The 24,238-nt window shown below is 39.8% G+C and overlaps 1 protein-coding gene across 1 annotated transcript; it reads right to left on the minus strand.

Moving 5' to 3' along the window:
• Window positions 1-22,809, minus strand: LOC114691848 (zinc finger protein 120-like; the record flags this gene model as incomplete). Its single annotated transcript, XM_028867447.2, has 4 exons — window positions 22,671-22,809; window positions 1,616-1,742; window positions 1,362-1,422; window positions 1-202 (listed from the first exon to the last, which is right to left on the minus strand). Coding segments are annotated over exons 1-4 (417 nt in total), but the record flags the coding sequence as incomplete, so codon positions are not given.
• Window positions 22,810-24,238: the final 1,429 nt, after the last annotated feature.

Here is a 24,238-nt window from a genome sequence, read left to right on the forward strand (position 1 = left end):
ATAGGGTTTCTCTCCAGTATGTGTTCTTTCATGTATTCTGAGATTCCTGTTATGTGCAAAGGCTTTACCACATTGATTACATTCATAGGGTTTCTCACCAATATGTGTTCTTTCATGCCTTTGAAGATGACTGTCAAATGCAAAGGCTTTAACACATTGAGTATATACAGAAGGCTTCTCTCCACTACTACTTCTTTCATGCCTGCAAGGATAATTGGCACATGTAAAAGCATTACCACATTCAATACACTGTTGAATCTTTATATCTATATGAATTAATTTCACTATTTGGTCCAATTGTAAAAAGGAATCAGATCTTAAGGTTTTATCACTGTGTTTACACTTGTGTTGTAACCCTTCATTAAGGGTTGTTTTGTATCTTTGAAGATACCTGTGATGGTAAGATCCTTTATTACATGGTTTACATTTACAGAATCTTTTTTCTATATGAAATTTTTCACATATTTGAAGAGAACTGGAAAAACTCAGAGCTTTACCACCCTTATTGCATTCATAAATTTTCCTATAATGTGAGTCATACTACATTTGCAAAGTGAACTAGGAGAAACAAAAGTGTTTACATAGTCCTAGTGCTCATAGGGCTTTTTTGCAGTGTGAGTTTGTTGATGTATTAACAATGAAACTGGAAAACCAATTACTTGTATATTTGAATCAAATTCAACAAGTATACTCAACGTGGGGACTGCTATACATTTTCTAATTGTTCTTAGAGAGAGGTATGTGAAATTTTTCCATATCCCTATGCTCATATGGCTTTTATCCAGAGTGACATATCATATGCCTAGTAAAGGGAAAATAATGAATAAAAAGGTTTCTACATTGAATTTACACAGTTTGACTTTCTGTTCCTCTAGACATGTGGTATAGGTATTAAGGTTTCTCCACAACAACTTTCTCTTGACTCTTGACTCTGACTGCCCCTCTTACTAAATTTAGCACAGTCACAACAAGTATATGAATTACACTAGTTTTTCTATGGACTATTTGCTTATTAGAAAGTTTTGGAGATATAATCATCACCTCTTCAACATGTATAGCTTCTGTAATATGAGTGGTATGAAACTAAATAGATTGGCAGTTCTACAGCCTAGCTCCCATGGTGTTATGATTCAAATGGTGATATCTGTTAAGGCATAGTTCCCTTGTCTTCTGTCTTAAAATAATGCCTTGCAAATACAATTCACCTACCTGAAATGAGGTATATGGTTTTGTGAGAATTTAACAATCATCAATGCACATTAAGCTGTGCTTATTTACACTGTTGCTTTTGTTTAAAACTTCCAGGACACATTAAAATTTCTTCAGAGGCACATTGGTATGAGCTTTCACATGAAAATTACCTTTCATGTCTTCTAGAACTTTGACAATGTTCTTCAATATTATGGTCTTCCCAACTGTATCCTAAAATATAGTACCAGAAAATGTATGTTATGCTATTGAAAACTGTGCAAAATTTAAGTTACTGTCTTCAGGGTATCTTAGAACCATGCCTGATTTATTCACCTCACTCTTCTTAATCAAATTACAGAAGAACATAAAAAACAAGGAACAGTTGTCTTCTTATTTTAAAACTTGAAGGAAAATTCAATCCTACCTACAGTAGTGAGGTTCCAGTAGGTCTCCAGCATCACATCTTTGTAGAGATTCTTCTGGGAAGGATCCAGCAAAGTCCACTCTTCCCAAGTGAAGTTGACATGCACATCATCATAGGTCACTGCATTCTAAAATATCCCACACATGTATACAACAGAAAGCATGATACTGACAACATTGTAAATGTATACTTCTTTGACATTAGAATCATGTAATTCTGGTGCTCCCCACACTTATTCCATGACATAGACATTATAATGCAATCACCAAGTCATTTTAAAAGGAAACTAAATAGGAAGTTCACCTCTGTCATTTCTGTACCCTGTGAATGGAATATCAACTTGCAAGAGAAAATACCTACTAAAAAACATAGAGAGATAAGTAAACAGACCAACAATATAGAGTACACATGAGAGAAATTGTATGAATAATTACTAACTGCAAAAAAGAAAAATAAGATAGAAAAGCTGAGTGTATTGGTTCATACCTTTAACTCCTGCACTCAGAAGTCAGAGGCAGGTATATCTGTCTCAGAGTTGAATGCCAGCCTAGTCTATGCAACCAGTTACAGGACAACCAGAAGCACATATTAAGACCCTGTCTCCTGTGCAAAAATCAGTCAAACAAACAAAAAAGAACTTAGAGGTTTTTTTTTTTTTACTAGAGTTCTTACAAAGAGTTATGCATTCACTCCACTTCTGTATTCATCTTCCACAAACCTGAAGTGCCTCAATTTAAACTGTAACATCAATAAGATTTTACTAAAAGACACTACATAATGAAACAGTTACAAATGGACAGATGAAAGCATTAGCAATATAAATGTTGATCATAACACAGGGCAGAAGAGATGGCTCAGTAGTAAAGAGCTTGTGCTGGTCTTGCATAGAGGTGGGGTCCATTGCCAGTACTTACTTGGGGGATCACAACTATCCATTATTCCAAGTTCAGGGTTTCTGAGACAATTTTTTGAACACTGTGAGGATCAGGTACACATGTGGTACATATCCATGCATACAGGTAAAGTACTCATTTTCATTAATAAATTCAAAACAAACACAACAGGCAAGAAGAAGGTGATGTACCTGCAATACAATGACTCAGAAGCCTCAGGCAGTATTAATGCCATGAATACACGTCATCCTGGGAAACAAAATGATACCCTCTGCCAAAATTTAAGTTATGAGTAAAGCTCAGTACAACAGCATATACTTGACATGGACAAAAACCTACATTCTAGGCCCATCACACAATAATATAAAAACAAAAAAGCCAAGAATGTTGGCCCACCTTTAATCCTAGCACTTGTGAGCCAGAGTCAAGGGGATCTCTGAGTCTGAGGCCAGCCTGGTGTATAGAGCTACTTTCAGGACAGCCAGGGCTACACAGACAAACCCTGTTTTCAAAAACAAACATTTAAAAAAAAACCAGAAGGGTAGTGTGGTGGTATTGTGTTCCCCCAATATTGTGTACCCTAATAAAATTATCTGGGGTCAGAGAACAGACAGCCACTAGATACAAAGGCTAGGAAATGGTGGCTCACACGCTTTTAATCCTAGCATTCCAGAGACAGAAATCCCTCTGGATCTCCGTGAGTTCAAGGCCACATTGGAAACAGCCAGGCATGGTGACACACGCCTTTAATCCCAGAAACTGAGCCTTTAATCCCAGGGAGTGGTGGTAGAAAGCAGAAAGGTATATAAGGCGTGAGGACCGGAAACTGGAAGCATTTGGCTGGTTAAGCATTTGGCTGGTTAAGCTTTCAGGCTTTGAAGCAGCACAGTTCAGCTGGGATTCATTCTGGATGAGGACTCAGAGGCTTCCAGTCTGAGGAAACAGGACCAGCTGAGGAACTGGTGAGGTGAGATAGCTGTGGCTTGTTCTGTCTCTCTAACCTTCCAGTATTCGCCCCAATAACTGGCCTTGGATTTGATTTTATTAATAAGAACTTTTAAGATTCCTGCTACAGGGTAGAAAACTGGCTTAGCAAAGAATATCAATTGCTTCTACTGAATCTTATGTGATTTAGGGATAGAGTCTATAATGGTGGTGAAGGCATGACAGAAGAAGGAAGCTGGCTGATTAGTTCAAACACAACACAGTAGACCCAAAGAACAGGAAATGGGCTGAGTCTATAGAGACTCATATCACATCCCCAGTGAGGATTTCATCAAGGAAGGCTCCTTCTACTAAAGGTTTCAAAAACAATTGATAGAAAGTCATCAAAGTGAGACACGTGTTCAAATACATCATCCTATCTGGGAGGTTTTTTATTCAACTGCATTCTGATCCAGGTCACTATAGGTTCATGGTCATCTATGAAGAAAATGCATTTAGTCACTTCAATGATCCTCAAAGTCTGCATCAAACCCTACACTGTTCAAATGTCCAAAGTCTCTTCTGACACCCAAGATGATCTCTTGACTGTGATATCTTGTAAAATCAGAAAACAAGTACATCTTTCAAACACACAATGGTACAAAATATCATTCACATTCCAAAATAGAGAAATAGAGACATATTGAGAAAAGATTGGACCAAGGCAAGACTGAAGCACAGCAGCACAAACATCAAATCCTGTAGCTCTGTCTCAGATTCATGGAACTTCAATTTCAAAGGGCTTAGATGGCCCTATCCCCAAAACTTCTCATACATCTCTCCCTTCAGTTATTTTGACTCCCTATATGCAGCTAGCTCTCCCTGGGAGATATCTCATAGGTTAGGTATCTCAAAGTGTTGTGGTGTCAAAATGCAACCCAGGATGTTATAGAATATTATTTTAAGATGTATTATATTTGTTTATGCCATGGAAGATTTGTTTTAATGATGCAAAGATGTGTTGCATTCTTTTATGTTGCATTTGTTTAACTCTGTGAAGTTGTGATACTTTGCCTGTTTAAATACCTGATTGATCTAATAAAGAGCTGAAAAGCAAATAGTTTGGCAGGAAAGGATAGGTGGGGATGGCAGACAAAGAGAATAAATGGGAGGAGAAATCTGGGAGGAAAAAAAGGAGAAGCAAGAGGAGGACACTGGGAGCCAATCACCCTGCTACACAGCAAGCCATGGTATAAGAATTAAAGAACAGTATACAGAATAGAGAAAGATAAAAGCCCAGAGGCAAGAGGTACATGGAATAATTTAAGTTATGCTGGCTAGAAAGAAGCCAAGGTAAGGTCAGACATTTATAAGTAATATTAAGACTCTGTGTGATTGATTTGGTAGCTGTGTGGTGCCCCCCCCCAAAAAAAGAATAAAGAACAAAAGAGCTAAGAGTGAGAATAATAACAACCAACATTTTGGCATATCAACGTGAGACTTGACTTTCACGGCTCCTTTAAGAGTTTCTTCCTTACAGAAAGTCCTTGAGCAGCAGGTATATTAAAAAAAAAAAAAAAAAAAAAAAAAAAAAAAAAAAAAAAAAAAAAGGAAAAAATGCCCATGGCAGTGCAAGTATCTGCTAGGAAGGTTGAACACAATTTTCTGTCATGCATCCCCTATTGGGCTGCAAGCTTTAGGCTTGGCTTTCACAACCTGAGAAGCAGACAGAGCCAGTCACCAAAGCCACAGGCAGAGGACCCAGCTGTTGCTTAGCAATTTTAAAGTTTGCCCATGTAATCAAAAAAGACTAAGTGATATTCAGTAAAAGAGGATCAGATGGAGAAAAAAAAAAAAAAAACTGTGACCAGGTTCCAGTTTGTTTCTCAAAGAAAGAAATAAATGGATTAAAAATAGTAAAGTCTTTAAAGAGACAGTAAAAATAATATAGAAGAAGCCATGTAAACATGGGAAATACACAGAGTCTAGATCCTATATATTACTATGTTGATTTTGAATTTTTTGAATGTTGATGAGCAAAGAACAACTGCTTGCAGACATAGGATTGTAAACTGAACTGCAAAACTAAACCAATCTAGATGCTTTAGGGCTATCTTAACTTTAAAATGGAAGTCAAAAAATATATGTATCAAATGGAAATAAAAAATGCTTTGGAGAAGAGTTTTTGCTTTTATTCCCATAGGAGATGAGAGGCTGTGGATTCCCTTCAGGGATGAGATGGATCAGATTTGATCAGGGGACACTTCCTGAATATTGGCAGGTGAGATCTACCAACAAAGATTATCACCTGTCTTCCCAGGACTTGGCCATTATCTCAAATTTTCTCTCTGTGACCCTAAAGATGCCTTCACCCATAGACTACAGGAAGCAGTTTGGAGAATATGGTGCCCACATTCCCAAGAGGGGTGTAGAAGGCTTTTGGTTATTTGGTGAGTTATGGATGTGTGTTACTACTTAGGGGAATATAGGATAAAAAACCAACTATTAATCTCAGATATTTTACATTGGCATGGATTTTGGTATACTGATAAAAAAAAATTAAAGTTAATTTTTGTTACACTCTCTATGTGTGTCTACTCTTGTTTGGGGTATTGTGCTTTACACCTCATTTAAAAATGCAATGTATAGCCGGGCAGTGGTGGCGCACGCCTTTAATCCCAGCACTCGGGAGGCAGAGCCAGGCAGATCTCTGTGAGTTCGAGGCCAGCTTGGGCTACCAAGTGAGCTCCAGGAAAGGCGCAAAGCTACGCAGAGAAACCCTGTCTCAAAAAAAACAAAACAAAACAAAAATGCAATGTATATTAAGAAATGAGGTTAGTAGTTAATCTATAATAATCAAACTTGTAGTCACATTAAGTATTTTTCAAGGTTAAATAGGTATATTTTAGACAGATAAATGGTCTTCAAACACTTCAAACACCTATGTGGCATTTAAAATGTTTTGTTAACATAAGGTTTTTTCATGACAATGAGACACATCTGCTCCTGGCAGTACCAATTTACTTCATAAAAGGATGATGGGCATTGAAGAAATTCCATGGGAGTTTGCTTTCATTGTGGCAAGATTAGCCATTTGGGAAAGAAACTGCTTTTGCCTTGACTTCTTGACAGTGTGCTGTGCAGACTGGATATGTAGGACCCACATGAAACTGACTACTGAACTTTGCCAAAACAAGGCAAGACAGTCCATTGAAGTTCCTGTTTCACTGAAGAGTCTGTCAGATATTTTGCAGGACACAGAGGAAAATGACTGAGAAACTTTGTCAATACAAGGCAGGACAGTCCTACAAACTTCCCACTTCACTGAAAAGTCTGCCAGATACTCTAGGCATGTAGGCTGAAGATGGATTTCCAAATGTTGTAGGGGAAATTTGGGTGACTGTCCAGGCAGATGTCTCTGTTGTTAGGTAATATTAATTCCTTCTGGGCTCTTTGATGAAATTAACAAATAATTAGAGTTTCAGTTTTCCATAGTTATGATAGAAAGCAAATTAGGTATTAAATTTTAGAGTCACTAAGATGGGATGGATAATGGGGTGTTTTCTCTGAATTTACTAAATACAAATGAACTGAATATTGTAAATGTAATTCTTACTTGACAACTGTTTTGTTGTATATAGTTTTATTATATTAAAGTTAAAACCTTTCATTTTATTTAGACAAAAAGGGGGAAATGTGGAATGTTATTTTAAGATGTGTTATATTTGTTTATGCCATGGAAGATTTGTTTTAGTGATGCAAAGATATATTGCATTTGTTTGACTCTATGAAGCTGTGATACTTTGCCTATGTAAAATACCTAATTGGTCTGACAAAGAGCTGAGTGGCCAATAGCTTGGCAGGAAAGGATTGGCAGAGCTGGTGGACTGAGAGAATAAATGGGAGGAGAAATCTGGGAGGAAAAAAGGAAGGAGGAGCAATAAAAGGAGAAGACACCAGGGGCTAGCCACCCAGCTACACAGTACACCACAGAGTAAGAAGACAGGTATACAGAATAGAAAAAGATGAAAGCCCAGAGGCAAAAGGTAGATGGGATAATTTAAGTTGAGAAAAGCTGGCTAGAAACAAGCCAAGCTAAGGCTGGGCATTTCTAAGATAGAATAAGTTTACATGTGTGATTTATTTGGGACCTGGGTCCCAGCCCCCAAAAGAGTAAAGAGAAACAACAACAACAAACACCTGGCTGCATCATTACAGCTTTATGCAATGAACTCTAAGTGTCTCCTCACTGGGTTTCTGACTCTATCAAACATAGACACCTGCAACAATGCTGAACTGTAACCACAGACTTTAAATTTTGGGAAAGAAACTGCTTTTGCCTTGACTTTAAATTTTGATTCTTTCTTGTTTCCAGGACCAGCACATGATGGGTGATACTGCAAAGCTTGACTTCTTAATTGGGATGGACACTAACACACTTGGAGCACAGGTGAAGCAGGTTTTGTATGAAGTTGCTTCCTGGGGCTACAGATCACTTTGCTTACTCCTTCCATAAATTGAAGGTTTAGCTGGATGAGTCTTACCCTTTGGGCACCTTGCTAGGCTTCAATTCCAGCACAAGGGCCTTCTCTATAAAAGTGATGAACTCCTTGAAATTTTCTGCCTGTTTCAGCACTTGACTGCCATCTGAAACTACCTTTTAGTTTTCATTTATTTCTGCCCCACTTGGTTTTTTTTTCACTGTAGATCTGAATGAATCATCAGTAATAACCATCTAACAGATTTAATATTCCATTTAATAAATTGTCCCATTTTTTTTTTAATTCTGCCTTACTAAATTTCCAGGGCATAGGCAGAACAAGAAAGATTTTGGAGCCAAAGTATCACACAAATGACCTCTAGCTCAATTTTTATGGAGTCTATTTCAACTGAAATCCTATTATTTCAATCTCCACTTTCTGCTATTACTCTCAATATCCTAATCTTCCTGGTCCTACAAGAACAGCCAATTAAGTTCTGTGTACAACTTCCTATGGTTTTTGCCACCTAAAGTCTTGATACTTTCCACATTTTTCCAAAAGACATCATTCCCAGGTTCTACCTAGCAATAAAAATCACTTTTGGTGTCCCATTTTTGTTCTAACTTTTTCTCTGTTGCTATGATTAAATCCATTAACCAAAAGATTCTCAAGTAAAGAACAGGATTATTTGGCTAAATCTGTTAGGTTACAGTCCACCATTTTGGGAACTTAGGATAGAAACTCAAGCTAGCAACTGAAGGCAAAAATCCATGGGCAAAGATTGTTTCTGGGCTTTCTTTCTTGCCTAGTCACTGTCTCATGCTCAGATTGCTCCCTTGTTCAGCCCAGGCCTACTTTCTTAGGAATACTGCTACCCTCAGTGGAGGATCCTTCCCACATCAATCATCAATCAACACAGTCTCTCACAGACATAGCAGTTTCTGGCTATTATCAATAAAACTGATATGAACATAGTTGAGCAAGTATTCTTTTGGTAGGATGGAGGAGCATCTTTTGGGCATATGTAGCTAGAGTTTTCCTGCCTTGCCCACAGTCAGGACAAATCTTTGTCACCCGCCAGTCCCACAGCCGCTCAGACCCAACCAAGTAAACACAGAGACTTATATTGCTTACAAACTGTATGGCCGTGGCAGGCTTCTTGTTAACTGTTCATATATCTTAAATTAATCCATTTCCATAAATCTATACCTTGCCACGTGGCTGGTGGCTTACCGGCATCTTCACATGCTGCTGGTCATGGCGGCAGCGGCTGGCAGTGTCTCCCTGCCTCAGCCTTCCGCTTCCCAGAATTCTCCTCTCTCCTTGTCCCACCTACTTCCTGCCTGGCCACTGGCCAATCAGTGTTTTATTTATTGACCAATCAGAGCAACAGATTTGACATACAGATCATCCCATAGCAGGTATATGCCCAGGAGTGGTATAGCTGGGTCTTGAAGTAGATTTAGTCCCAATTTCCTGACCATTGCATATTGATTTCCACAGTGGCTGTACAAGTTTGTACTTGCAAAAGAAATGAATCCCCTTGTTCCATGTCCTTGACAGTATTAGATGTCACTTGTGTTATTGATCTTAATCATTCTGACAGGTGTAAGATGAACTCTCAAAGTAGTTTTGATAACCATGATGGCTAAGGATGTTGAACATTCTTCAAGTGTTTCTCAGCCATTTTAGATTCCTCTACTGAGAATTCTGTTTAGAGGTGTACCCCATTATAATTGGATTATTTGGTTTGTTGTTGTCTAGTTTCCTTAGTTCTTTATTATCCTGAGTAAGGCAACCATAAGCACATAGACAAACATGGTATATACTCACTTATAAGTGGATATTAGCAATTAAGTAAAGTACAATCACAGTAATCACAGTACAATCCATAGATGCAGAGAGGCTAAGTAACAAGAATATCTCTAGGGGAGATGCATGGATCTCCCTGGGAAGAAGAAATAGATTTTGTGAATATACTGATGGCAGGTGAGGTTGGGAAAAAGAGGGTTTAGATGAGTAATGAAGGGACAGAGGGGGAGAATACAGGGAGAGATGAATGGTATTGGGAGCTTTTAGCAGGGGATATGAAAACAGTGCAGTACAAACTTGCTAGAACCTATAAGGGTGACCCTAGTGAGGACTCCTAATAATCAAGAATATGGAGGCTGAACCAGCCATCTTCTGTAACCACATAAGGCTCCCAGTGATGGGACTGGGACACCAAGCCACAAAACATTCAACTCATACTTGTCCTGCCTGCAAGATATGCTGGGGCAAGGGTGGCTCATAGTTTCTGTAGTAGCCAACCAATGACTGGTCTAACATGAAGACCAAGCTGTGGGAGAAAGCCCATGCCTGACACTGCCTGGACAGCCAGAAATCAGAACTTGGATGGCTCAGAGAACTACGGTAGAACCAAATACATATAACCAAGAAAAAGTCAATGAAATGATTTGTAACATTTTCTGCTATAATCATGTATTGGTGCCTAGCCCAATTGTCATTAGAAAGGCTTCTTCCGACAGCTAACGGGAGCACATGCAGAGATCGCTATACAAACATTTAGCTTGAGCTCTGGGAATCCTGTGGAAGGAGGGAGTGAGGATTGTAGGAGCCAGAGGAGTTGAAGAAATTAGGAGAATATAGCCCACAGAATCAACTAAGCAGGGCTCACAGAGGCTCAGAGAAGCTGAAGTGGCAATTATGGAGCCTACATGGCTCTGTGCCAGGTCTTCTGCATACATGCTGTGGTTGTTTAACCTGGGGTGTTTGAAGAACTTCTAAGTATAGGAGTTGAGGTGTCTCTGACTCTTTTGGCTGCTCAAGACACTTTCCCTCCTATTGGGTTACCTTGTCCAGCCTTGATATGAGGGTTTGCACCTTGTTATGATGTGTTGGCAGATATCCCTTGTTGATGTAACCAACCGTCTTATTAAATAAGAAACATAGAACCAATGTAAAAGAGAAAGCCAAGAGGTCAGAGCTCAGAGCTAAAATCTCACCCTTCCTCCTGCCGTGGTTCCAGCTTCCCAAAAGAGAGCTATTTCCCTGTGTGTAAGTCGTTTCATAGTCATTCTGCCTTCTCATTGGTTGTAAACCCAAACACGTGACTGCCTCATCACTGTCTGTATGTACAGCCCCCCAGGTCTTAAAGGCATATGTCTCCAATGCTGGCTGTATCTCTGAACACACAGAGATCTATGGGATTAAAGGCGTGCGCCACCACCGCCACACTCTGTCTATGGCTCTAATAGCTCTGACCCCCGGGCAACTTTATTTATTAACATACAATCAAAATCACATTTCAGTACAATTAGAATACCACCACAATCGCTGGGAGTCCTGCTCTTTTGTAAAGGGAAACAGAGTAGCAGTGAATCTGGGGAAATGGAGATTTGAGGGGGGAACTGGAAGGAATGGAGGAAGGGGAGGCTGTAGTCAGGATGCATTGTATGAGTGAAGAATAAATATAAAGAAAAATGAAAATGCATTTAGTCTAACTTCAATGATCCTCATAATCTGTAGCAGCCCAAATATAGCACAAATGTCCAAAGTCTCTTCTGACACTCAAGACAATCTCTTGACTGTCACATCTTATAAAATCAAGAAACAAATTAAGGATTTCCAAAACACAATGGCACAGGATATATTCCCATCCAGAAAAAGAGATATAGGACAGTGTTCTAATCCCCAACTCAGGTAGACAACCCCTGCTCATGTGAATGTCACACCAGTCAGAGGAACAGGAAGGTAGGCCACTAGCCTATGAAACTTCCACTTTTCATACATTCCCACAAATATAATCCCCCCCCCTCAACAACCCTACACCAAAGCCATGTTCATACCCCCAAATCAAATAGATAGATAGCCTCTGCTCGAGTGCAGGCCACACCAGCCAGAAGAACAGGTAGGCAAACTGAGGCAGAGACTCCCGGCTGGACCAGAGGCCATGCCAGCCATCAGATATCCATGTAGGCTGCTCACCTGTGGACCTCCTTCATTTTTTCAATAACCCCCAACACTACCCCAGTTCCACTTCCCTCCTCATCTCTGTGTTGTGGACTCCAACTTTGGTGGAGACCCCTTGCTCAAACAAATAACACACCATCTACCAAAAGTCCATGTAGGCCACCTGCCCACAGACCTCCCCCATTTTCTCAGTGCCTCCTCAACACTATCCCCAAGCTTCCTCCCTTCTTCCCTTTTTTTCAGCCCCCAAATTGGGCAGATACTCCTTGCTAGAACAAAGGTCACATGTATTATAAGATTTCCAGTCATAGGCCACATTTAACCAGAAGACCAGAGAGCAAATAGAAACCAAGGAACAAAACATCCATCCAACAAAGACAAACTGAGAAATTGGCACCTAGATCCATAATCACCTCAAACCCAGATACCTGGACACCAGCATAAGAACACAATCAACAACAGCCAGAGCAATGTCACTACAGATTCCAGCTATCCTACTACAGCAAGCCCTGAATATTCCAACACAGTTGAAGCACAATTAAGAGACAATAAGACCACCTTTATAAAGATAACAGTCCTTAAAGAGGAAGTGAATGAATCCTTTAAAGAAAGTAGGGAAAGGATAAATGAAATATTGAAGAAAGTGAATAAATCCCTTAAAGAAAGAAAAAAAAAGTGAAGGAAATTAATGAATCTGTACAAGACTTGAAAGTGTAAATAGCAGCAATTAAAAATGCAAACTGAAGGAATTCTGGAAATTAAAATCTAGGTAATTGAACAGGACCTACAGAGGCAAGCTTGACAAAAAATGCAAGACATGGAACAGAGAATTTCAGGCTTTGAAGATATGATAGAAGAAATGGATATGCCAATCAAAGAAAAAGTTAAATCTAAAAATTTCCTGAAAGAGAACATCCAGGAAATCTGGAACACTATGAAAGGACCAAACCTAAGAATAACAGGAAGAGAAGGAGAATAATCTCAGCTTAAAGAAAATATTTTCAAAAAAAATTGATAGTTGAAAATTTTCCTAACTTAAAGAAGGACACAGGAGAACACAGCCCACAGAATCAACTAAGCAAGGCTCATAGTGGCTCACAGAGACTGAAACAGCAATAACAGCCTAGAGGGGTCTGCACCAGGATCTCTGCACATATGTTATGGTTGTGTAGCTTGATGTTTTTGTGGGATTCCTAACAGTGGGAGTGTGTGTGTGGGGGGGGTTGTCTTTGACTCTTTTGCCTGATCATGGAATCATTTTTCTCCTACTAGGTTACTTCATCCAGCCTTGATATGGGAGTTTGTGCCTAGTCTTATTGTAACTTGTTATAGAGAGTTTTGTTGATATCCCTGGGATATCTGTTCTATTCTGAATGCAAAATGAAGGATATCTGTTCTATTCTGAATGCAAAATGAAGGAGGAGTGGATCTGGTGAAGAGGTGAACAGTAGAGGACTTGGAGGAGTGGAAGGAGGGGAAACTCAACGAAGATGTAATGAATGAGAGAATAAATTTTAAAAAAGAAAGAAATAAATGTGGGCACAGTGACAGAAGATTGGACCAAGGCAAGACTAAAACTCAGCAAGGTAAAAAACAAATCCTGTAGCTCTGTCTCAGACAGGTGGGGGCCTTCATTCTCAAAGGGCTTAGCTCTATCCCTGAAATTTTTCATACATGTCTCTCCTTTGCTACTTCCATACTCTGCATATAGCTCTCCATGGCAGATGTTTCATAGCTTGGGTATCTCAATATTCTATCATCTCAACATACAACACTGGCTTCATCTTCACAGCTTCATGTAATGAACTCTCACAGTCTCCACATTGGGTTTCTGACTCTGCCAAACATAGATGGATGCAACAGTGCTGAACTGTAACCACACAGGAAGAAACTATGACCTATAAATTTTGCATCGTTCTTGTTTCCAGGACTAGTACAATGTGGGTTAATCCCCCCAAATTTGGCTTCTAAGTTGTGATGGACCCTACCACACTTGGACCAGAGTTACAGCAGGTTCTATATGAAGTTGATTTTGAGGATTAGAAATCAAGTTGCCTATTCCTTCCATAAATTGAAGGCTTAGATGGATGGAGTCTTACCCTTAGGGTACCTTCCTAGGCTTCACATGCCAAGAAGGGCCTTCTCTTAAATGGTGCTAAACTTCTTGAAATTTCCTGCCTTTGTTTCACCATAGGACTCCCATTTGAAACTACCTAGTGCTGTTTTTCTCTAAGAAACTGACTTTTAATTTCTTTCTGCACCACTTGTTTCTTTTACACTGTAGATCTGATTGAATCATCAGTAATAAACACACAACAGAATCAGTACTTTATCTAAGAAATTGGCTAATTACTTTTTAATTCTGCTTTACTCAGTTCTCAGGGAATGGAGAAAATAAGAATGATTTGGGGACAAAATATTATACAAATGACCTAGCTAAATTTTTCATGGAGTCTCTCACTGAAATCCTATGACCTCAATCTCCAGTCTTTGTTACTTTCAAAACTCCCTTATTCCTAGTCCTACAAGAATAGCTGATTAAGCTCTGTGTGCAGCTTTCTATGACTGTTGCCATCTCAAGTCCTAATATCTTCAACATTACTCCAAAAGATAACAATCTGAGTTCTCAGCACCAAATAACTTTTGGTGTACCACATTTTGTTCTAACTTGCTTGTTTCTAACCAAAACCATCTCAGATAATTGCTGTGGGATAATGCTTTTGTACACTGGTTTAATAAAATGCTGATTGGCCAGTAGCCAGGCAGGAAGTATAGGCAAGATAAACAGACAAGGAAAATTCTGGGAAGAGAAAGGCTGAGTCAGGAGACGCCAGCCTGCCATCCAGGGAGCAGTATGTAATGGCACACAGGTAAAGCCATGAAACATGTGGCAACATACAGATTAACAGAAATGGGCTGATTTTAAGTGCAAGAGCTAGTCAGTAATAAGCCTGAGCTAATGGCCAAGCAGTTTTAATTAATAAAAGCCTCTGTGTGTTTACTTGGGTCTAAGTGGCTGAGGACTGGGTAGGACACAGAAAAAATTCAGCTAGAGATAATGGACAGGTTTATTTGGCTGATACAGCCAGATCACAACCCACAATTGTGGGAGCTTAGGATAGAGACTCATACTGGGAACTGAAGGCAAAAATCACAGGGAAATTTTGCTTACTGGCTGTCTCTCTTTCTTGGTCACTGTCTCCTGCTCAGCTAGCTTTCTTATCCATCTCAGGTCCACTTGCTTAGGGTACTGCAACCTTAGTGAAAGAGCCTTCCCATATCAATCATTAATCAATACAGTTTCTCACAAACATAGTAAGTAGTGATTCTGATCTAGGAATAGCCTCAATTGATGTTCCCTCAGATGACTCTAGGCTATATCATGTTGACAGCTGAAGCTAATTAAGACAAAGAAACAATAATATGAGAAGGTTTGTTTGTGTGTTTGTTTGTTTTGTGAGACAGGGTTCCTCTATAGCTTTGGAGCCTGTCCTGGAACTCACGTAGACCAGTCTGACTTTTAACTCACAGAGATCCACCTGATTCTGCCTCCTGAGTGCTGGGATTAAAGACATCACTGACCAGCCTTGAGAAGGTTTTAAAAACACAAAATGAATATATTAACCATATCAATCACTTAAGCTGCAAAAACCTAAACATGAAGATAGAAACAACTGGAAAACACAGATATGTCAAGAAATGAGAAGCAAGCCTCTGAAATCAAGAAGAGAAAACTAAAACTGTCTCTCCACAGAAACTTCCCAAACCAATAAAAATTCAAAGAACTCAAGACATAATATAGTAAAATTTCTGGGGAAAAAAAAAGGTGAATTTCCATCATTTTCCAGAGAAACAATAAATTTATATGACAGTTAGTAAAAAACAACATAGATGGCACCAGTGACCAAACAAGACAAAAAGACATATCTACAAATATATATATGTAAAATCATGATCCCTTAAACAAGATTCTAATCAAAATTTAATCACAAGAAATCACTGGCCAGCACTCATCCTGTGCACTCAGATTCTCTCCTTTGCTAATAATAGAAAATGGACTGTGTGTGTGTGTGTGGCGGGGGGGGGGGTGTTCCATCAAAATTGGAGAATTTTGTGTGAAGCCTTCTGATGTTTTAACTTTGTAGAAAAGTTTTGATTACTAAAAGGATTTCATTCTCTTATAATAAAGAAAAGGATATTGTTAGGATCACTTAGGCATCATTTTGTTTCCTATAACTAATGAGCCTGTAAGTCTGCATCAGAGTGAGGAAATAAAAACTTTTCCAAACCAAATGCAAGAAAACAGATTTTTTAAAGAAACAGTGTATGGTTTGTATTATACACCTAAAGCAACTTGTTTGGCTCTAATTGCTTTATGAGTCACAAGAACTTTTGAAAGAAAAGTTTATCCCCACATTTTGTTCATGTCTCTGTGTGAGAGAGAATATGCTCTTATGCATATACAGGTGACATACAGGAAAAGAGGGTGTGGTGTCAGATCCTGTATCTGGAGTAGTAGGTGGTTATGAGCCTCCAAACTTGGGCATTGGGATATGAACTCAGGTCATCCCCAAGAAGAATACATGCTGTGTCACCTGCCCAGGCCCATAGAATTTTTTATCCAATAAACTAAAAGTCTTTCATAAATTAACCACAACAACAACAAAACCTAAATAAACACAGAAGTAAATAAATGATCCATGGGAACATGATGCATCAATATTAAGATGTGTGTATGGTAAATTTGCAACATGAATTGGATACAGTCCAAAGAAAATTCCCAAAAATTTATAACAGGATACCTGATTCCAAAGCTACATTCACAGTGGAAACACACAGATGCTCAATGGGATTATGAAAAAATAATATGCTTATTGATACAATGTGACTTCTACAAAACTACAACAATCAAGAATATGTACAATATTTGTGAAAGAATAACGAGCCAAGAATAAAAGCAAAAAAAAAATTATATATAGTCAACTTTTAATCAAAAGACCAATGGAAACTCAGCCAGGAAAAGTGTGATCTTGACTAATGTTACCAATTTCCTATAATGTTATGTGTATAGGAATTAACAGACTTCACAACTCCCACAAAATTAACTCAAAATGACCCTTAAACAGTTATGTTTATGACCCTCCAGCTACTGATATTTTCTCCAAACAGAGAGGCCCCAGTTGTGGAATATTATTTTAAGATGTATTATATTTGTTTCTGCTGTGGAGAATTTATTTAATGATGCAAAGATGTGTTGCATTTTTTTGTTGCACTTGTTTAACTCTGTGAAGCTGTGTTACTCTGCTTGTCTAAAACACCTGATGATCTAATAAAGAGCTGAATACCAATAGCAAGGCAGGAAAGAGGATAGGTGAGGCAGCAGGCAGAGGGAATACATACCAAGAGAGAAAAGGAACAAGAGTGAGAAAAGAGGGGGCCAGCCACCCAGCGACACAGCCAGCAACGGAGTAAGAGTGATAGTAAGATTATAGAAAAGGAAAAAGCCCAGAGGTAAAAGGTAGATGGGATAATTTAAGTTATGAAAAGCTAGCTAAGGCTAGGCATTTATAAATAATAAACCTCCATGTGTGATTATTTGGGAGCTGGGTGGTAGGCCCCCCCAAAGAGCCAAAAGAACAAAGAATAAAAACAACCAACAGGCCCCATGCTCTATCACTCTCTTAGCAAATGGAGTTAATCTCCTCCTATGGCTCGGCAAACTCTCATGTCTCCTGATTTCAGGTAAACCCAGCCTCAATGATGCCTAATCATACAACAGTGTAGAAGAATAATTTAATTATTCTATTTCCTGCCACATAGGTTATGGCACATGAGTCTGCTTTATACACCTGCCCAATACCATGCAAGTTCAGAAACTTCTTTTCTTCCCTGGAACTGAACTTTCCTGAATCAGGTCAAGCTAGTATCATAAATTTAAAAGCATTCTAATCATGTATTACTGAAGAATGATTCCCATCACACGTTTCTACCAGTTTCCAAATTATTTGTAACATTTATAAGACAAACCTGAAAGTGGAGTGCAATGTTCAGATTTCTAGAAACCAGACCTTCAGTTTCCCAGTCTGTCTTCCCACTTCCCACTAAAGCAATGCCTGTGTGTGCACACTGGACAGTGATATTCCATGTATCTTATTCTCCCATGACAAAGCTGCAGAGCCTCCCCCTCCCCAGGAAATTTCACACAGAGAGGCTCAGAGGACAAGGGCCACTGCCCAGGTCATTACATGTACCAACAGAACCATAGTCTGGCTCATGGTCCATCAAAGTCCCAGCAGAAATGACAGCACAGCACACCTGTTCTGAACACCCCACACTCACCATGGCATGGCTTATGGTCTTCCTTACAACTAACTCCATACAGCAGAAGCAGAAAATCCTGGAAAGAACCTGAAAGCTAGTACTCCTATTGTTAAGCCTTGCTAAGTCCCTCATTAGTTAGGGTCACCCTACTGGGCCTCAGAATATTAGCAGCTTCCCTACTGGGTGAGCAGAGATCAAATGACTCAGATAGCACAGGCCTCCCCAGCTCTGCCCTTCCAGCCCAGCAGACAGGGCCTTAGTCTGGAAAGTTTGCATTTTAGTAGACATTCTTCCATTCTTCCAAAACACTTCCTATTCTTTGTTCAAGGCACAGGTCCTTTGTGTGCCCATTCCATTACATACTCAATGTCCAGTGTAGCCAATCCTTTGCTTCTTAGCTGGGAAGTTCTGCAGCCAAACATAGGTCACATTCAAACAGTGACTGTTGTTAAAGCAAAAAAGAGACCATGAATTATAAAACAATGAAGGATCACGGTAGGGCTTGGAGGCAACGAAGAGACTGTGGATATGATGTTTTTATTTCAAATAATTATTTTGAAAAGTTGAAACAGGCTTTCAGGCCATATGCTCCAGAGACCAGGGATTTGTATGAGAGCACACCAAGGATTACTCACACATTTTCTCTCAGCCTGTACATCTTAAACCTGGAAAATACCAATCTTGTTAGGCAGGGCCACAACTTTTTATAAAGATCCTCTATTTTGGTTGAACTAGTGTAACTGCAGTAATTTGGTTCCATGATAAGGTCAGTCCTTTACCCAGATTCTAGATGGTACTGGTCTGTGGACCTCAAGAAATGGCCAGTCAGGACATTTATGGAGCATCTAAAATTGATTACCTGTCTCAAGTTTGCTAATATCAACTACTGCCAAAAGCAGGAAAGTGCTCACTCTCCTTCCTGCCATTCCCTTTCTGTGCTGTGACTATATCAGCTTCAAAGTTGGTCAGTGAACTCAGTTCTTGCACAGGTCCTTCTTCATTTGTAACTCTCCAATAAAAGTCACAGAGCCCGGAGGACACTCATTTACTATTCTCTTATCCTTCTCACTGACCAGTCAAGGCCCAGCATGAGAGGAGGTGCAAGGACTGTCTTACCAGCACTAGGCAGCAGAAGCAGGTTTAGATGTTCAAAATAATTCTCAACTTCATAGCTCCAGGCAAGCCTGGGCTACAGGAGATATTATTCTAAACAGAAATAAATAAATCAATAGCATTTGAGAAAAAAAGGAATGAAATTCTTAATGATCAAGAAACATTAGAGAACAGAAACAAATAGAAATAAGAGCACTAATTCACATAAAGAAAATGTTTAAAAATGATACCAATAATTTTTTAAATGATAAAAATGTATTTTTAAGATTAAAAAACAGCTATATTGAGGTGGTATGTGTTCCCCAAAATATTGTGCACCCTAATAAACTTATCTGGGGTCAGAGACAGAACAGCCACAATATTAAACATAGAGGATAGGCAGTGGTAGCACATGCCTTTAATCCTAGCATTCCAGAGGCAGAAATCCATGTGTTCAAGGATACAGCCAAGCACGGTGACTCACACCTTTAATCCCAGAAAGCGAGCCTTTAATCCCAGGAAGTGAGGCAGAAAGCAGAAAGATATATGAGGCGTGAGTGAGGACCAGAAACTAGAAGCATTTGGCTAGTTAAGCATTTGGCCTGGTTAAGCATTCAGGCTTTTGAGCAGCAATTCAGCTGAGACCCATTCTGGATGAGGACTCAGTGGCCTCCAGTCTGAGGAAACAAGACCAGCTGAGGATCCGGTGAGGTGAGGTAGCTGTGGCTTGTTCTGGTTTTCTGATCTTCCAGTTCACCCCAATACCTGGCTCAGGTTTGATTTTATTAATAAGAACTTTTAAGACTCCTGCTACACTATATTGACTTTGAAAAAGAATAGGCCCTTCCCTAATAGAGGGAAGGCCATTAATAAGAGACTGATTGATCTTGCCTATATGCACATGTTGGCTGTTGAGATCTTTAACCTGACACACAGAGTTACACTCAATGGCCTGTTTCTCAAACCTCTAAACTGACTTAAATGAGCATATCTGCATAGGAGAGTTCCCTAATTGCAAATTCAATATTTATTGCCTCAAGGTAACTTTCTCAAATTGCATACCCACCAATCTGGTCTGTCTTCATTCACATGATATGAATTAATACATGCTGGGAAATTAAAAATTAACCTTGCCGGGCGGTGGTGGCGCACACCTTTAATCCCAGCACTCGGGAGGCAGAGTCAGGCGGATCTCTGTGAGTTCGAGGCCAGCCTGGGCTACCAAGTGAGTTCCAGGAGAGGCGTAAAGCTACACAGAGAAACCCTGTCTCGAAAAACCAAAAAAAAAAAATAAAATAAAAAATAAAAAAAAATAAACCCTTCCTGCCATAATCATAATGGTGACTTTTTCATTATGGTGACTGCAGCAGCTGACTGCCTACCCTGTTTCCCCTTGCAGTGTACACAATTACACTGTTCCTCCTATTCTGATTTGAAGGCAGAAGCCATGCTCCACATGCAAATCCTTTTCCTGGAATTGAAATGGACAGTCAACTATATGATTCCAATGGATAATTTTAAAACTCTGAAGTGGTACAGACATTTAAGAATTTTAGAGGTATAATATAGAGGACAACAAGGTCATTGCCCTGGAGTACAACAGTCTGAAATCAAGGCCACTTGTGTCAATAGAACAGGGCTTGTCTCAGAAACATTTTTCTAAAAGGCTGGAAATGCAGCTGCTCTAGAATTATGTCTAGAGCAGGAAGAAATTACTCCATATACTTAGGAGATTAATGAAGAAAAATCTCTTGAATGGGAGCATGGATCGATCTCTAGCTAATGCTCAAAGAGGAACCAGCCTAGACATATTTTTGCATTCCCCATATGCTGTCATCCGTATGTCTTTTAGGTTCAGGCTTCAGGTTACACTTTGAACAATTTAAATAGGGACAGGAGACTGCAAGTAGCCACTTAGGAAGATGGTAGACTTACATAGCAAAGATATTATCAGAATTATTTCTGAAGTACACCAGTTAACTGATACAGCAGGTCATTTTCAGTGACAGGGTCCTGAGGTGAAAGTGCCAGGGAATGAGAAAGATAGAAAAAGTATAAAGTAGAAGAAAGAAAAGCTGGGGTGGGGAGGTTTTGTACAAGCTATGTCTCATGCTAAGTAAGCTTCTTAAGAAGAATAGCTTCTTGATACTACTTCCAGGGGAAAAAATGGAAAGAAATGAACTTCTATGAAGTCAGCAGAAAGTATCATACAATGGTAAAACTCAGGAGGAGGCTACAAACAATGCTGCACAAGGGGAAAACAGGGTATCTCAAGAACATTGCTGACTAAAGCCCACAGTGGCCTTGGCACTAATAACCATAGCTCCATGTGGTAGGAAGAGTTGGGTTTTAAGGATCTGAAGCAACCCCTCCACAAAGGCCCTGGCCCCAGATTATTACCAGCTCTATATTCCTGGTTTTAGAGAATGAGCTCTGTTTTATTCTCAATATATCAAGGACTTAGGCAAAGCACCCAATGCCCAGGCCCCAGACTGTTAACTCTCCCAAGATGTTCCTCCTCCCTGCCTGAGGGCTTAACCAGCCCTTAACACATCAGTGTTTTACTTTTCAAAACCTTGTCACCTGGTGTCATGCTGCCCATTTCTCAGAACTATGCTTTTCTCAAGAAAACTGGAACTTTACACCAGGCCTTAAAGTAGGTTGTGACCCTGTAATACTTCCCTGAGCAGCTTCTTAGAGGCCTGTTCTTTGATATGGAGATGAGCCTAGTGACTGGTTGTAAATCAGGGGTGTCTCCTTTGTAATGGTTTGGAGCCAAACATCTGGACAATCCTCGTGGGGGGAAAAAAGTGTATCCTAGCATCCTTATCTCTACCAAACCTAGTTAACATAGTATCTTTGGGGTGTTTTATTTAGAGACAGCCTCCCTTTCTCTTTGTGTAAATCCTTTATATCACCAATTCTACTTTTCTACATCACAGCTAAGTAATGAAGTGCTATCCAACACAAGAGATGCCTTTTAGCAACTCCACAAAATTAACTGTAAATGGACCTTACACATAAAGGTTAAATGCAAAGTGCTGAATGTCTAGAAGATACTGGAGAAACTAGGCCTCTCCAAGTTTGGCAACCTGCCTTCTATGGATGCACCAAAAGCATGTTGTTGTTGACTGAATATATTTCTACACACGGGTCCCTGTCCCAAATTGTTCTGCATAGATGCAGCCCACAGAGCAAAGTTATTCAGAGGCCTGTGCCTGGGTCCAGGAAGTTGCAGGGACCACAAGGGTACTCACAGAACAGGAAATCTGGCTACAGATTCCCACCCAGCCCCAGGGAGGACCCACCACACTAGCTTCTGCACCTCCCCATCGGCTCTTCCCCATCTGAGGACAGTAGCCCCTCACTCACCATGCTATGGCTTCCCAGCTTGCCCATGGCCCCCTCACAGCTCCCTGCTGCAGTGCTCACAGCACAGCACAGGAAAACACTGGCGCCAGCTCCTCTGCAAAACCAAGCCTGCTGTGTGGCTCCCGGAAGGATCCTGCACCACTTCTGACTGGCAGTTTGGCCTGGAGGCCCTGATTGGCTAGTAAGGTCCGAGTGACGAAGCACCTCCCATAGGATTACAATGCGCTTAAAGACACAGCACAATGGTTCTGACCCTGCCTTCCAGCCTAGACCCAGACCTTTTCCAGAGCTGCAGAGATACGCATTTCAATAGCGCTTGCCCTAGGCTCCACTTGCTGACCCTATTATCCTCCTGCATTCCATAGGCACTTCCCATTCTTCCTCCTGGGCACATTGTGGCTAGCTTGCACAGTCCTTTCCTCAATGTTGAGTGGAGTGATTCCCTGTCCCACAGGTGGAAGGATGTCCAGAATATTAACTATTTTAAAGAGAGATTTGCCAGCCTGGGCTACAGAGTGAGTTCCAGAACAGGCTCCAAAGCTACACAGAGAAACCCTGTCTCGAAAAACAAAAACAAACAAACAAAAAGTAAAGAGAGATTTAAGGACACAAAAGGAGATGTTTGTTCTGTGGCTTCATGCTGAGTTCAGGTGAACTGAAGGTACTTTCTACCTGTTAGTCACAGGCACTACATAGAACAAGGAGAGAAATGCAGGAACCAGATTTACAAAAACCATAATGATAGATCTTTCTCTCACCAGAAGGCTAGATGATGTCTCCATTGCTTTCCAAGTTTTCTTCTGGAATTCAGGGCAACTCTTGACAAATGAATACTAATAAAAAAGAGTAGTCTTCACAGTAAGTTGAATGCTTAGAGAATAATGGAGCTAGGAAGAATGTCTTTATGAGTACTATTGTTAGCCAGCACATCTTCCTTAGTAGGTGGATAAAAAAAAAAAAACATGGCTGCATTATTCAAGGTTCTCTACATGATCAGGACTGGTAAAAATCAATCTCTCCATGTATGTAGAAAGTGGATTTATTAGAATGTCTTACAAGCTGTGGTCCAGCTAGTCTAACAATGGCTTTCCACAAATGGAAAGAATCCAGTAGTTGTCAGTCCATGAGGCTAGATGTTTCAGCTGGTCTTCAGTATACATCAAAATTCCAAAGAAGTAGGCTCTAATGCTAGTAAAGGAATGAACTTGGTAGCCAGAACTAGGGCAAGTCAGTAAAGAGAGAGAACTTCCTTCTTCAATATCCTTTATATATGTAGGCTGCTACCAGAAGGTGCAATCCAGATTAAATTTGGATCTTATTCTTTGTTTGATGTTTTCTTGGTGTTTTTGAGACAGAGCTTATCTGTGTAATCCTGAAACTCGTTCTGTAGACCAGGCTGGCCTCAAACTTAGAAAAGTCAACTGCCTCTGTCTCCTGAGTGCTGGGATTAAAGTTGTGTACTGCCATCTTGATGCTAAAGGTGGATCTTATCACCTCAAATGATCTAGATTGCAGATGGGTCTTTAATTTAAAAACTTTCTGAAAAAAATCCCTCAAAGGTGTACTCA

The sequence above is a fragment of the Peromyscus leucopus genome, chromosome 10 (assembly GCF_004664715.2).
Source record: "Peromyscus leucopus breed LL Stock chromosome 10, UCI_PerLeu_2.1, whole genome shotgun sequence".
NCBI classification, from domain to species: Eukaryota; Metazoa; Chordata; class Mammalia; order Rodentia; family Cricetidae; genus Peromyscus; species Peromyscus leucopus.